The 12,802-nt window shown below is 52.6% G+C and overlaps 1 protein-coding gene and 1 long non-coding RNA gene across 2 annotated transcripts; one reads left to right on the top strand and one right to left on the bottom strand.

The window, feature by feature from the left end:
• Positions 1 to 236: 236 nt before the first annotated feature.
• On the top strand, positions 237 to 4,477 carry LOC147646262 (uncharacterized). Its single transcript, XR_015281926.1, has 4 exons — positions 237 to 299; positions 1,883 to 1,991; positions 2,445 to 2,523; positions 2,710 to 4,477. It is a non-coding gene; the product is annotated as an uncharacterized LOC147646262 (long non-coding RNA).
• A 2,308-nt stretch (positions 4,478 to 6,785) lies between these two features.
• LOC147646261 (olfactory receptor 14J1-like) lies at positions 6,786 to 7,777 on the bottom strand. The gene has a single exon (XM_086873695.1). It carries the CDS (start codon positions 7,716 to 7,718, stop codon positions 6,786 to 6,788), a length of 933 nt encoding a protein of 310 aa, XP_086729821.1. The 5' UTR covers positions 7,719 to 7,777.
• Between the last annotated feature and the right edge of the window lie 5,025 nt (positions 7,778 to 12,802).

Genomic DNA, 12,802 nt, shown 5'->3' with positions numbered 1-12,802 from the left:
TGGACACTTGGGGGGCTATAACAGGGAATCTATGGGCCGCGGGGGATGATGGGAGTTGTAGGCGCCGGTATAATAGGGTTTAATGGGCCCGCGGAGCATGACGGGATTTGTAAGCACAGCTCCAATGGGTTCCGATGAGGCGTGGGGCATGACGGGAGATGAAGTCCCGGCTGGAATAGCGCTCTATGGGCGCCGCGGAGCATGATGGGAGCTGTAGTCCCGGAAGTGGCTCGGAAGGCGGGTTTGGCGGTGCGGGAAGGCACTTGGGAAACACTTTTGCATCCGAGCTGTGGCTGCAGGTCCTCGGGGCGAATGTATACGGCTCGGGAGCACTTGGGGGGAACCTGGGGAGCTCTAACCGGGCTCTTTAGGGCGTGGGGCACGGCAGGAGGTTTTGGCGTGGAACTGTGTTCTGGGATGATGGGAGATGAATTCCCAGCAGTGGCTGGAAGAGGCGTCTGTGGAGTCGGGAGCATTCAGGGATCCAGGGACGCTTTGGGGGGTCCCAAACAGTCACTGAGGGGGCACTCGGGGATCCTGAAGAGTTTGGGGGAGACTTATGGGACATATGGGGGTGATACTGGTGTTCTGGGGAGCGCAGGGCAGTCCATCCCAGTTCCTTCCAGCATGATCCCATTTGCTCTCAACCACTCCCAGTCAGCCTCAGCGTAGCTGGACTCCCTGCCAGTATGATCTCAGTCACCTCCTGCATGATTCCAGTTCATCCCAGTATAAGTCCTGTTGCTTCCAGTTACCCCCAGCATGCACCCAGTCACTCCCAGTTCCTGCCTGTTGCTCCTGGCATGACCCCAGTTGCTCACAGGTGCTCCCAGTCAGCCCCAGCATGATCCCAGTCACTGCCATTATATCCCATTTGCCCCCAACCTGGTTTCAATTGCTCCCTGCAGTTTCCTACTCACTGCCAGTATGATCCCAGTTTCCCTCAGTGTGATTGCAGTCTCTCCTGGCATGGGCCCAGCTGCTCCCGGTATGATCCCAGTATGATGTCAGTACACAGCCAGTGCAATCCCAGCCACGGCCAGGATGATCCCAGTACAAACCAGTCCCTGCCAGTGCTGCCACTCCTGGAATCCCCCAGCCCTCTCTGTGTTCCCCCCTCCCGCATCTCCCCAGAGGAGCCCCAAGGGCTGGCAGTCCCCAGCCAGGGTCCCCAGCCAGCCCCAGGTTGGATCTGCAGCCCCCAGTTTTCCCAGTTTCCCTCTCCTTTTCCCCGGGCCGGGTTCCCCCCGTCCCCAGCGGGTGGGAGCAGCGGAGAGCCCCGCGCTGCCAATCCCGACCTGTCCCGGCTCCATCCCCGCTCCTGCCATGGGCTGTGAGGGGTTTGGGAACGGGGCACCGAGGGTGTCACTGCTCCTGGGGGAGGAGGCGGAGGAGGGATGGAAGAGGAGGGATGAAGAAAGAAAATGAGAAAGAATGGAAGCAGGAGAAGGAGCTGATGTTAGGGAGGAGAAAGAAAAGGGATGGAAGGGGAGGAGAGGGAGGAAGATGTTGTAAATACTCCACGAACCCCTTCATTCTTGTCGCCCATGGGGATGTGTCCGCCCTTCACAGAACACGGGCGGGAAGGGGTCTCAAAATATATACAACAGGGACCTAAAATATTTTAGGTAAAGAAGGCTCAGACTTACGAGACGTGGTCCTGGGTTTATTCATGTGGATCACCCAGGGCAAGGAAGAGGCTGAGATTCCTCGGGTGCTATCTCTTAAACTTGGGGGAGGGGTGGTGAGGGGATACAGGGGTGTTACAGCCAATGGGATAGGGAAAAGCAAAGGGAGGTTAGGTAGGGACTGACCTTATACAACACCAAGGGTGAGTTCTTCCCCTGGGACAGACCATAATTGTTTAAATGAACTTCAACAGGAAGAGGAGGGACAAAAGAGGATCAGGGAAAGGAGAAGGAACCAAGAGGTCAAGAACTCCCGGAATTCACAGTCCCCCACTAGTGGGATCATCACCCCCCATCCCACAGGTGACTGGGGAGGGGGAACTCAGCCCAGATATTGTGGGAGGTTCCTGGGTTGGGTTTTTGGGGAGGGGATATTTGTGACTTAAGGACTGCAAAGCTGAGCGGAAAATGCCCCTTGGGGGGACGCTGGGGGGTCCCAGCATCCCTAAGTGGGGAGATGGAAATGGGGGGAACTTTTTGGATTCCTGGCACTCCCAGCAGCCTGGGGAGGGATGGGATCGAGTAGACGGAGGACCCCCCAGTACAAGCATGACTCCCAGCAGCTGGGACAGGAGGGAACCCCTGAACACCAAAGGGGAGATACCAGAGATGAAGAACTCCTGAGAGGCATTTTTAGGGCTGAACCTTGATGTTTTGGAAGTTTTTATGGATAACTTGTGATTTATAGAGATGGACTTGGGCAGGAGGAACCCCCTAATCCAATGTGCTCATGAATTGTATTTTTCCCCAAACCAGGATTTCCCATTCCCAAACCTTAAGTGGATGGAGGAGGAGGCTGTGAGGAAGAGGAAGATGCCCTGGGACAGCCAGGCAGGTGAGGAGGAAGTCAGTGCCCCTTTCCCCCTCACTCCTGCTCCATCTCCCAGCCCAGCCTGGCCCCCGGCTGCAGGACAACCCCGCTGCCGACGCCGTCCTGCCGGGGACGCACTGGGGGGATCTCCTTCCCCTTCCCTCTGGCACGGAGGCAAATCCCATCCTCTCCTTGTCCTTCCTCCCCCAGACAAGGAGCTGAGGATGGAGACCAGGGAGGATAAATCCCCACGGCAGAACCTCATGGAAGCGGCCATTTTGAGCAGCTCCAGGGCACAAGTATCTAATGGGGTAGAAAAACCCTGGAGATCCCACAGGAAGAGGGGCTCCAAACCCAGTCCAGGGTACTCTGAAGAGGAAAGACCCACCCTGTGTTGGGAAGGCGGCCGGAGATGCAGCTGGGGCTCTGAGCTGGTGGTCCATGAGCAGCTTCAGGATGGGGAGAAGCCCTACAAGTGCTTGGAGTGTGGGAAGAGCTTCAGCCAGAGCAACAGCCTGATCTGCCACCAGATGATCCACACTGGGGAATGGGCCTGTGAGTGTTGGGAATGTAGGAAAGGCTTCAGCTGCAACTCCCACCTTGTCACCCATGTAAGAGATGGTCCGAAGAGTCCCTCATCTGTCTCACAACTGTCTCAAGGACAGAGACTGAGACCCTGAATATCACAAGGGACTTGCTTTGGGGGTTTGGGCCTAGCTGAGGTGGATGTTTGCTAAGTAATTGTTTGCAGGTGGTTGCACAGTACACTGCTCTCGTTCCTGCTGGTGAGCAGAGGCTTGTGCATGGTAACCTGCGCAACGGGTTCTCCATGACTCACGGCTCTCGTTCCTGCTGGTGAGCAGAGGCTTGCAAGACATGGATCGCTCTGTACCCTACACCTGCCCCCTGCGCAATGGAATTCATCACAATGATCATCAGTTGTTGGGGAGGGTGAAACAGGGAACCCTTATGAATGTGATTGTTTGGCAGAAGATTCTAAAATATGAAGGCTAGAATCGAAGTAGCAAGGAAAGTCTGCTTTGAGTCATAGGATACTGAGTACTGGTTAACCAAAGAACAATAGCCTAGCCAGCTAGAGAAGAATCCCTGTTGATAAAACAATGTCCTTCTGCTGATAGAAAGTCCAAAGGTCAAGAAGCAAGGAAAGAACTTGTAAAGCTTTGTAGAATTTAAAGTGCAACACTGTATGTTAATATAGGGAAGCTCATAGGCTGTATGTAAATTCTTTACTGGGTGTGTCTCATAGTGATTGGTTACTGGGAATTAGAATATTCATTACAGAAAAAGATATATTGGATTGTAACAAGAACTTTGCTCTCTTAACTATTCTCTCCTACCTCTGAACCCCTCTCCCTCACCTCTTACCCCTTTACCCCTCTCCCCCACTCTTAACTCTCAGCCCCCTCTCCCTGCTCCTACCCCTCTCACTAGTCTTTCCTGCTCTCTCCCTCTGGTTTTTCCCTCTTTCCCTCTGTTGCTCTTACTCCCTCCCTCCCCTTTCCCTCTGTTGCTCTCTTACTCCCTCCCTCCCCTTTTCCAACCTCCCCTGCTCTGCCCGCTCTCTCCCTCCTCCTCCTGACCACATGGACGCCGAGGCTGGTGGCGGACACGGGTCTCCCCTCTTTTTACCCTTATAATAAATTGCTTATACTTGAACAGCTTGACCCTGGAGAAGTCTCACCGCAAGCGAGTGTTTTTACACAACAATAATCAGTCTCCTCTGGTTTTGGCCCTGCGCCCCTCGCTTTGCAAAAGACTATAAAATCACACCCCAAACTGACCTTCCTTTGAGATCTCCCCAATGGACAGAAGACTGCATCGTTGGACGGCTGAGTGGACTTTGATGTTGGTAGCTATAATCCCCTTACTCTCTTTTCCTTAGGCTTTGCTTTCTCCTCTTTTCCCTCTATTGCATATTAGTGCTGATGAGCACTCAATAAAGTGTGTTTTGCTGTTTAAGTCCTTGGTTTGCTGGTAATCTTTTGTACTCTAAGACCGGCTAAAAGAACCACATCACGAATCCCACCTTGCGGATTGTGACATGCATTGCACTGAGGGAAGAATGTTGTGTATATGCAGATCACACAGGAATGGTGAGGGACACCACGGCCAAATTACGAGAAGGATTAGAAAAGCAGAAAAGAGAACGGGAAGCACAGCAGAATCGGTTTACATCATGGTTTGACCATTCACTGTGGCTGGCCACTCATATCTACCTTAGCAGGACCGGTCATAATGATTGTGGTAGCATTGATTTTTGGACCCTGTATATTGAATAAACTTGTGTCATTTGTTAAAAGTCGCCTAGAGAAAGTTAGCATCATGTTGATAGAATGCCAGCAATTGCTTTAAAAATGTTCTTGTTTGAAATTCCCTTTAGCTATTCCCAGTTATACCCCGGTTATCTCTTGCTTAACATACCTTATGCTTTTAATATGAGTTTGTAATTGTTATAAAGCATAGAATAAAAATAGGATGCTTTTAGTATGTTAAGATTGTTATCTGGTTAAGATTGTTATGATGTTAAGATTATTAAGATGTTAAGAACGTTAAGACTGTTATGTCTTAGCCAAGGTAATTGTGCATAGGGAGGGGGGAAATGTAGTTAGTTAAGGTCTGGCAGTCGGAAGATATCACGCTGTACGGGAAGATAGGGCCCCTCTCCTGATAGCCAGCAGAGTTTAGTTTATGATGTAAGCAGACGGAAGTGATGTAATGGACACATACTATAGAATGATGTATCTTTTACCAATAAATGCCATTTGCCATCCACCACATTGGAGTCTGCGAGCACATGGACCGAGCGACCTAGGGTTGGTCACGGTGCCGTTCCTGAACCAGGTCACCACGCCACCGAAGGCAACACCTCAGCCATGGGGGAAGGTGCTTGGCCAAGGGAAAAGGAGGCTCCCTGGGTGCCCTGCTCTCCTCTCCCTGAGGTGCTGAGAACTCTGCAGCCCCTCCTGCCATCCCACCTGCCCAGGCCAGCACAACAGCCCTGGCCTTGGGGCCCTCAAGAGCTGCTCCTGCTCCAGGTCCAGGGACCATCCCAAAGCTGGGGCAGCCAGGAATCTGTGTCCAATCCTGTTCATTTCTGTTGTAATGGTGAGGGATCCTCAGCCACTTGGAGGTTGTTGATCAATTTTACTATTCCAGAGGCCACCTCTTTCTTGGGCTCATGGAATCAAGAGGCCCCTGTGACACTGCAGGGCCTTGTGGCACCATGCAGAGCATTGCAACAGAGCAGGACCTCGTGTCATGAGGCCCATGCCACTGGGACACTGCAGGGCCCCATGGAACCAAGGGGCCAGTGTTGCACCTCAGGGACTCATGGAATGAAGGAAACATGTTTGACACCATGGTGCCCAAGAGGCCCAGTGGTGACAGTGTGGAACCAAGGAGAGCATTGCTGCACTGTGAGACCTCATGGAACCAAGGATCTACTGTGACACTGTGGGGCCTTGGGGGACCAAGGCGCCATTGTGACACTGCGGGGCCCAAGGATCCACGGGACTTTGTGACACCAAGGGGTCCCATGGAACCAAAGGGACATTGTGACCCTGGGAGGCCTCATGGAATCATGGAGACCATTGGGACACTCCAGGGCCCCATAGAACCGTGGTGACCCCAAGTTGGCTGGGAGTGTTGATGTGCTGCAGGGTAGGAGGGCTCTGCACAGGGACCTGGACAGGCTGGATCCAGGGGCCAAACCCAACAAGATGAGGTTTAACAAGTCCAAGTGCTGGGTCCTGCACTTTGGCCACAATGACCCCTGCAGTGCTCCAGGCTGGGGACAGAGTGGCTGGACAGCAGCCAGGCAGAAAGGGACCTGGGGCACTGATGGACAGCAGGCTGGACATGAGCCAGCAGTGTGCCCAGGTGGCCAAGGAGGCCCCTGGCCTGGATCAGGAATGGTGTGGCCAGCAGGAGCAGAGCTTCAGTGCCACCCCTGACTTGTCCCCAGCTCTACACACAGACATTGCTGCTGCAGCTCCAGAGAAGGGAACAAAAGGCAGATCTCTGGAGAAAAATTTGCTGGGAGAACCTTTAGTTCATTTAAAGCCACAAGAGCTCAGCCCCTCATTGACACAGTGTGTGGCCACAGGGAAGGTGGAGAGAAACAAAATGAGAAATGGCACAAACAATGACATTTATTTGTGGACAAGATTTAAACGTAAAACAAAGAAAAAGAATCTCCAAAATGAAAACAAAAACTATCAAAGATGACTTTTATTACAAGTGATTTGCAGAAACAGGCCAGCAGTTTAATGTTTCTGAAATTGTCCAGTCATCAGTGTCCACACTGCAGCCTTGAGCTCCTGGTTCCTCAGGCTGTAGATGAGGGGGTTCAGGGCTGGAGCCACCACTGAGTACAGAACTGACAGTGCCAGATCCAGGGATGGGGAGGAGATGGAGGGAGGCTTCAGGTTGGCAAATGCTGCAGTGCTGAGGAACAGGGAGATCACAGCCAGGTGAGGGAGGCAGGTGGAAAAGGCTTTGTGCCGTCCCTGCTCAGAGGGGATCCTCAGCACAGCCCTGAAGATCTGCACATAGGAGAAAACAATGAAGACAAAACAGCCAAGTGCTAAACAGGCACTAACTGCAAGAAGCCCCAGTTCCCTGAGGTTTGAGTGTGAACAGGAGAGCTTGAGGATGTGTGGGATTTCACAGAAGAACTGGTCCAGGGCATTGCCCTGGCACAGGGGCAGGGAAAATGTATTGGCCGTGTGCAGCAGTGAATAGAGAAAGGCACTGGCCCAGGCAGCTGCTGCCATGTGGGCACAAGCTCTGCCGCCCAGGAGGGTCCCGTAGTGCAGGGGCTTGCAGATGGACACGTAGCGGTCGTAGCACATGATGGTCAGCAGGAAATATTCTGATCCAAGGAAGAACAGAAAGAAAAAGAGCTGTGCAGCACATCCTGTGTAGGAGATTTCTCTGGTGTCCCAGAGGGAATTGTGCATGGCTTTGGGCACAGTGGTGCAGATGGAGCCCAGGTCAGTGAGGGCCAGGTTGAGCAGGAAGAAGAACATGGGGCTGTGCAGGTGGTGGCTGCAGGCTACGGCGCTGATGATGAGGCCGTTGCCCAGGAGGGCAGCCAGGGAGATGCCCAGGAAGAGGCAGAAGTGCAGGAGCTGCAGCTGCCGCGTGTCTGCCAGTGCCAGCAGCAGGAAGTGGCTGATGGAGCTGCTGTTGGACATTTGCTGTGGCTGCACATGGGGACCTGTTCATGGATAAAGGACAGTGACAAGTCAGGAGAGGCTGGGACTCTCCTTTGTTCCTGCTCTGGGAAAATCTTCACCCAGGTCCCTGCCTGAGCTCCAGCTGTGCTGAGTGTGCCAGGAGCAGCCAGGCCTGCGCCTGGGGGCTCTCCAGGAGCCATCCCTGCCCTGCTGCCCTGGGTTTGTGGCCATGTGGCAGAGGGACAAGGCTGGAAATTCAGTATTTGTCAGGGGAATCACTCCTAAAGCTGAAGGGCTTGGTACCACCTGCACACACAGTTCTAAAGTATGGCAGGAGATGGTTTTAGGAATTGTTCTCCTGCCCACACATCATTCCTGGTTCTCTGAGGTCAGAAATCCCCAGCATTTCTGCTGCACTCAGAGTTTGCCACTGAGAGATGTGAGAGGCAAAAGATTCCCTGTGGCTTAGGGAAGGTGAGGGGCTGGATGGGCTTGTTCCCAACTGCCCTGGGTTTGCACCTTTGGCTGGAATCAGAGCACAATCACACTCCTGTGTCACCCTGGCATAAACCAGACCCTGCCCAGAGCAGAGGGATCCCTGAATGTCTCACCCTCTCTAAAGGTCTCTGGGCAAGGTCTCAGCACCCCCCTCTGCCAAGGACACTCACAGCTCCCTTGGCAAAGCCAACAGCATTTCCTCAGCTGTGGCATCTCTGCCCTTCCCCGTGGGACATTCAGGGAACTCTGAGAGGCTCTGGCACAGATTTGCAGCCAGGAGGGCAGCTCAGAGCTTGGAAGGACACAGCAAGGAGATGCCCAGGTGTGCCCATGATGGGATCTCAGGGAGGGGATTCAGCTCATTCCCCTTTCCCATGGACTGCTTTGCCCACAGCCCCACAGGTCACAGGGAAGCTGGGACACCCCATTCCCATGGACACACCTGCCTGGCAGCAATCCCAAGGGCAGGGCCTGACTCAGCTGCTGCAGATGCCAGAGCCTCCCTGAGAGCCCCAGGTAACAATGACAATATCAGAGCAGTGCATTTAGGCTGTTTAGGAGCCTCCCAGCAGAGAGACTGAGCACCCAAACTTACAATTCTGGCATCTCTGTAAATGTTCCAACATTACTTTGCTGATCCTGGTGTGTCCCTTTCAACTCAGAATGTTCTGTGATTCTGGGATTACAATTCCTCTTCTGCTTCTCTCATCACCCTGTTGTCTATAATCAAAAGAGAAAAAACCCACAAACTTTTAACAGTGTTAGAACAGTAAAGTAAAAACCAGTTTCATTGGAAGCTTCCAGGTGTCCCAGTGGGGATGTGGCATACCCAGCCACTTATTTCAACAATTTATGAAGGTTGATTAATTAGGATATTTAACAGAAACATTCAATAGGAGATTCATTGCCCCAGTTACACGCCCCTGAGTCAACCCATTGGAGTAGGTCCAAGGGTTTCTTTGCCCCACTTTTTGTTATGACTGCTCACATTCCAGTTAAAAAGCAAAATGTTCTTCCAGTAGCTCCTCTTTCTGATGATAAGACTAAATAGTATTTCAGAAATCTATTTAGAAAGTCACTTTATTGTTCTAAAATCTAAGAGAAAGGTTAGGAAATGTACTAGAGCTAAATCAGGATAACAGTTATAGAAGTATATAATAGCAGTTTAATAGAGTTACTTAAGGATTATGATTTTATAACTATATAATAATAGTTTACAAATCTAAAAATATATTTAAAATATATAAAAAGTAAAAATCCTTTTGTCATCATTGCAACTTTCCCACCCTGCTTAAAGAAAGAAATTGAAAACACTCAGGAAATCTCCTGATCTTTACAGCAATCCCATTCTCACCTTCCTTTGGGAAGTGTCCTCTGGAGCTCTGCCCAGGCAGGACTGGAGCTGGGAGCAGCCCTGCCCCACACAGCCCCTCTCAGCAGCAGCCCCTGCCCTGCTCAGGGTGGCTCCTTCCCCCCACAGCTTCTCCCCAGCGCTGGGAGCAGCTCCCCGGGCTGGCTGAGAGCTGTCCCTGGCAGGCAGCAGAGTCCCTGCCCCAGCACAGCGCCCTGGGCTGCAGGACCCTGCTCTGCAGGACAGCCCTGGGCACCCCTGGCTGCTCTGCACAAGGGATAGGCAGAGAATGTACTCACAGAGTCTGTAGGCACTGGCATGTTCCAGCTTCAGGAGATGCCTCCAGGAGCTGCAGCTGCATTGTCCTGCAGCCAGAGGCTTCCTGTGTCAAGGGCTGGCAGTGATTCTGCCCCAGGCACTTCTCAGCACCTTCCCAGCCCTGACTGATTGAAGCTCTCTGTGCCTCTGGGCTGTGCCTGGGGTGGCTGCAGGCAGTGCCCCAGCCCTGCTGGGCTGGCAGAAGAGCTGCTCAGCAAGAGAAATGTGCTTTTGAAACTCTTCTTGGTTTCCAGGATTGCCCTCTGTGCCAGGAGCCCGGCCCAGCTCAGCAGCACAGACACAGCAGCAGGACTTTAATGAGCCTCTTGGGACTTTGTGCTGAGGCCCTGAACATCAGTCCCTGAGAGGGAGGGGAAGAAAGCTCTCAAGAACTCCAAGTCAGAATGGAACTCCAAAGTTTCTTTTCCTTTTAATGGGTCCCACTGAGGGACAGCACTGAGAAAGTGTCCCCAGGCCCCAGGCAGAGCAGAGAACTGGAGGCACTGATGACAGGTCGGGACAAAGAGAAGCCAAATCTTGGTGCCCTGGGCCACAGCAGCCTCTGTGCCAGCAAGGGCTGTGAGGAGACACCTTGTCCTGAGGCCCTGGGGCCTCCTGGCACAGCCCCAGCAAGGCTGGCCACTGTCACCCCCTTGGCCTGCCCTCAGCATCCCCCCTAGCCCACATGCCAGTGGCCTCAGGGATCTGCTGGAAGGAGTCCCTGGGGAGCCTTGCTCAGGAATGGCCCTGGGGGCTCCTTCATGCTCCCAGGGACTGCAGCTTTTTCAAAGGACTTTGGCTTTTGCCTTGGAGTCTTTGAGAGTTTGTGCAATCCTGGCCTCCAATTATCTGCTGTAATTAGTCCCTTGAGAGGCTTTGTCAGTAACAACACTCAGTGGGGCTCATTAATGCTTCAAGGTACTTCAGGTTCTTAAGGTACTTTCCTTTTTCTTTCCCACACTGAATCTCTGAGAAGTTTGTGCCATCATGGCCCCAATTATCTGCTTTAACGAGTCCCTTGGGAGCTCTGCATTGACACTCAGTGGGGCTCATCAATACTTTGAGATACTCAGGGCTTTTTCAGCTGCTTTGGATTGTCCTTTCCACACTGAGTCTCTGAGAGGTTTCTGTGCAATCCTGGCCTCCAGTTCTCTCCTCCAAGGAGTCCATGAGGAGCCTGTGCTGGGGATGGACCTCAGTGGCACCCATTAATCTTTGGAGAAACTTTGGATATTTTCCTCTGACTTGGACTCCTGGAAAGGTTTGTGCAATCTCCTCTCAGGCCCTGAGGTTCCAGGGCTCAGCTCCAAATGCACCACGGGGCTCATTAGGATCAAGCAAGTCCCAACAAACCATGGCTGTGCCTTGATTTCCCTCTGGTCTGGTGCAGTTCTTAGGAAAGTTTCCTGCAATAGTTATGGAGAAATAGTTCAAAGAACTTCTAGGAAATATGTGTTCCTATTTTAAAGGGTGTCTTTTATTCCTGTTCACTTTAGAGCAGAGGTGATTGCAGCATTCAGTGATCATTATTGATCCAGGGTCTCTCCTAAGGAGGTCTGGCCAGGTCAGAGAAGCTGTGTCTTGAGATCTGACCCAGTGTGGACAACCTTGCTCCACATTCCCCAGCCCCATCCTGTCTCTCCTCACTCCTCTGGGATCTGCTTTGCTCACACAACTGGTTGCACTCAGGCAAAGAGGGGTTTTCTTCTTTCATTTTAGCAGTCTAAAACTGCTGAGTTTCCCCGTGGAAAACAGACACCCTCCTCAAGTGTGTGCCAGCCCAAGGTGCCACCAAGGAGGTTCCCCTTCCCCAAGGCAGAACCAGGCAAGGAATGTTTCAGACACACAGGAAGCTCTGCAATAAACACAAACCCAGAGTTGGGTGAAGGCAGAATTAGAGAAGCTGCTGAAGGACAGGCAAGCTTTGAACTCCTTGCAGCTGAAAGCACTAAGTGGGTGGTTGGGAGGTGTGTGAGTGAGGCAAGAGTGAGGGAAGGGAAATGCAGAGAGCCCTGGAAGTGCTTCTGTGCAGCCAGGCTGTGGGGAAGGGCACTGCAGAGCTGCCCTGGGCCAGATGTGAGGGTGGATTATCATCCCAACCTGCCCTGGGCCATTGCAAGGGGCTGTTGCCATGGACACTGCACTGACCCCACTGTGCCAGCCCTTTGCTCAGGGCTGCTGTCACTGCCCAGAGCCAGAGGGGATCCCTTGCTGGGGGCTTGTGCCACGGCCACCTGCCCTGTGCCGCGCTGGCTGGTCAGGTGTCGTGGAACCAGCAGCAAACGCCACTGCCAGGGCCAAAGGTCAGCTCAGCCAGACAGAAAGGGTCAGTGCTGCCACCTGTTTCCATGGCAACCCTCCCTGGGACACCACACCTGGGTCACCTGTCCTGGCAATTGCCATGGAAACCCGGCTCATTGGAAATGCAATGGTGGACAAAGGTTTTAGTGGGGCCTGCCACAACAGGACAAAGGGTGGTTGTTGCAGTGTGTTTCTTGTTCATGGTATGTTCTGTTATTGCCCCAGTTGAAGGTTTGGTCCAAATGAGACCCTCCCACCCCACTTGGTCAATTTACCCTGAGTCACCTGTAAATTCTACCTTAGACCCACTGCATGCTTGGAATTCCACTTCAGAAATCCCCTAAATTTCGATGTTTGATTAGTCCATGTGACCCAATTTCCCCCCATACCTCCTTCATTGGAGGATGATTTTGTGAACCCTGCCTTTTACCCTCCCCAGGATATCTCTGATTAGCTGATGCTTTGTACCCTCCCTTTGAACCACCTCCCTATTTCAGCTGTTGCACGCTCGCATTTTCTGTGTTTTGCCCCCAAGATTCCCCAGAGCAATAAATCCTCTGTTATCCCATGCAAAAGACCTCCCTCTCATCCTTGTCTCCTCAGAGCGCAGACTGACAGCCAAAAGCCACAGAGC

This window comes from Cyanistes caeruleus, unplaced genomic scaffold (assembly GCF_971803275.1).
Source record: "Cyanistes caeruleus unplaced genomic scaffold, bCyaCae1.hap1.1 HAP1_SCAFFOLD_105, whole genome shotgun sequence".
In the NCBI taxonomy this organism is placed as follows: Eukaryota; Metazoa; Chordata; class Aves; order Passeriformes; family Paridae; genus Cyanistes; species Cyanistes caeruleus.
This window is presented reverse-complemented; position numbering and strand designations above follow the sequence as displayed.

Excerpts from the sequence above, each read along its gene's own strand:
- LOC147646261 (XM_086873695.1), bottom strand. The coding sequence starts at position 7,718 with ATGTCCAACAGCAGCTCCATCAGCCACTTCCTGCTGCTGGCACTGGCA.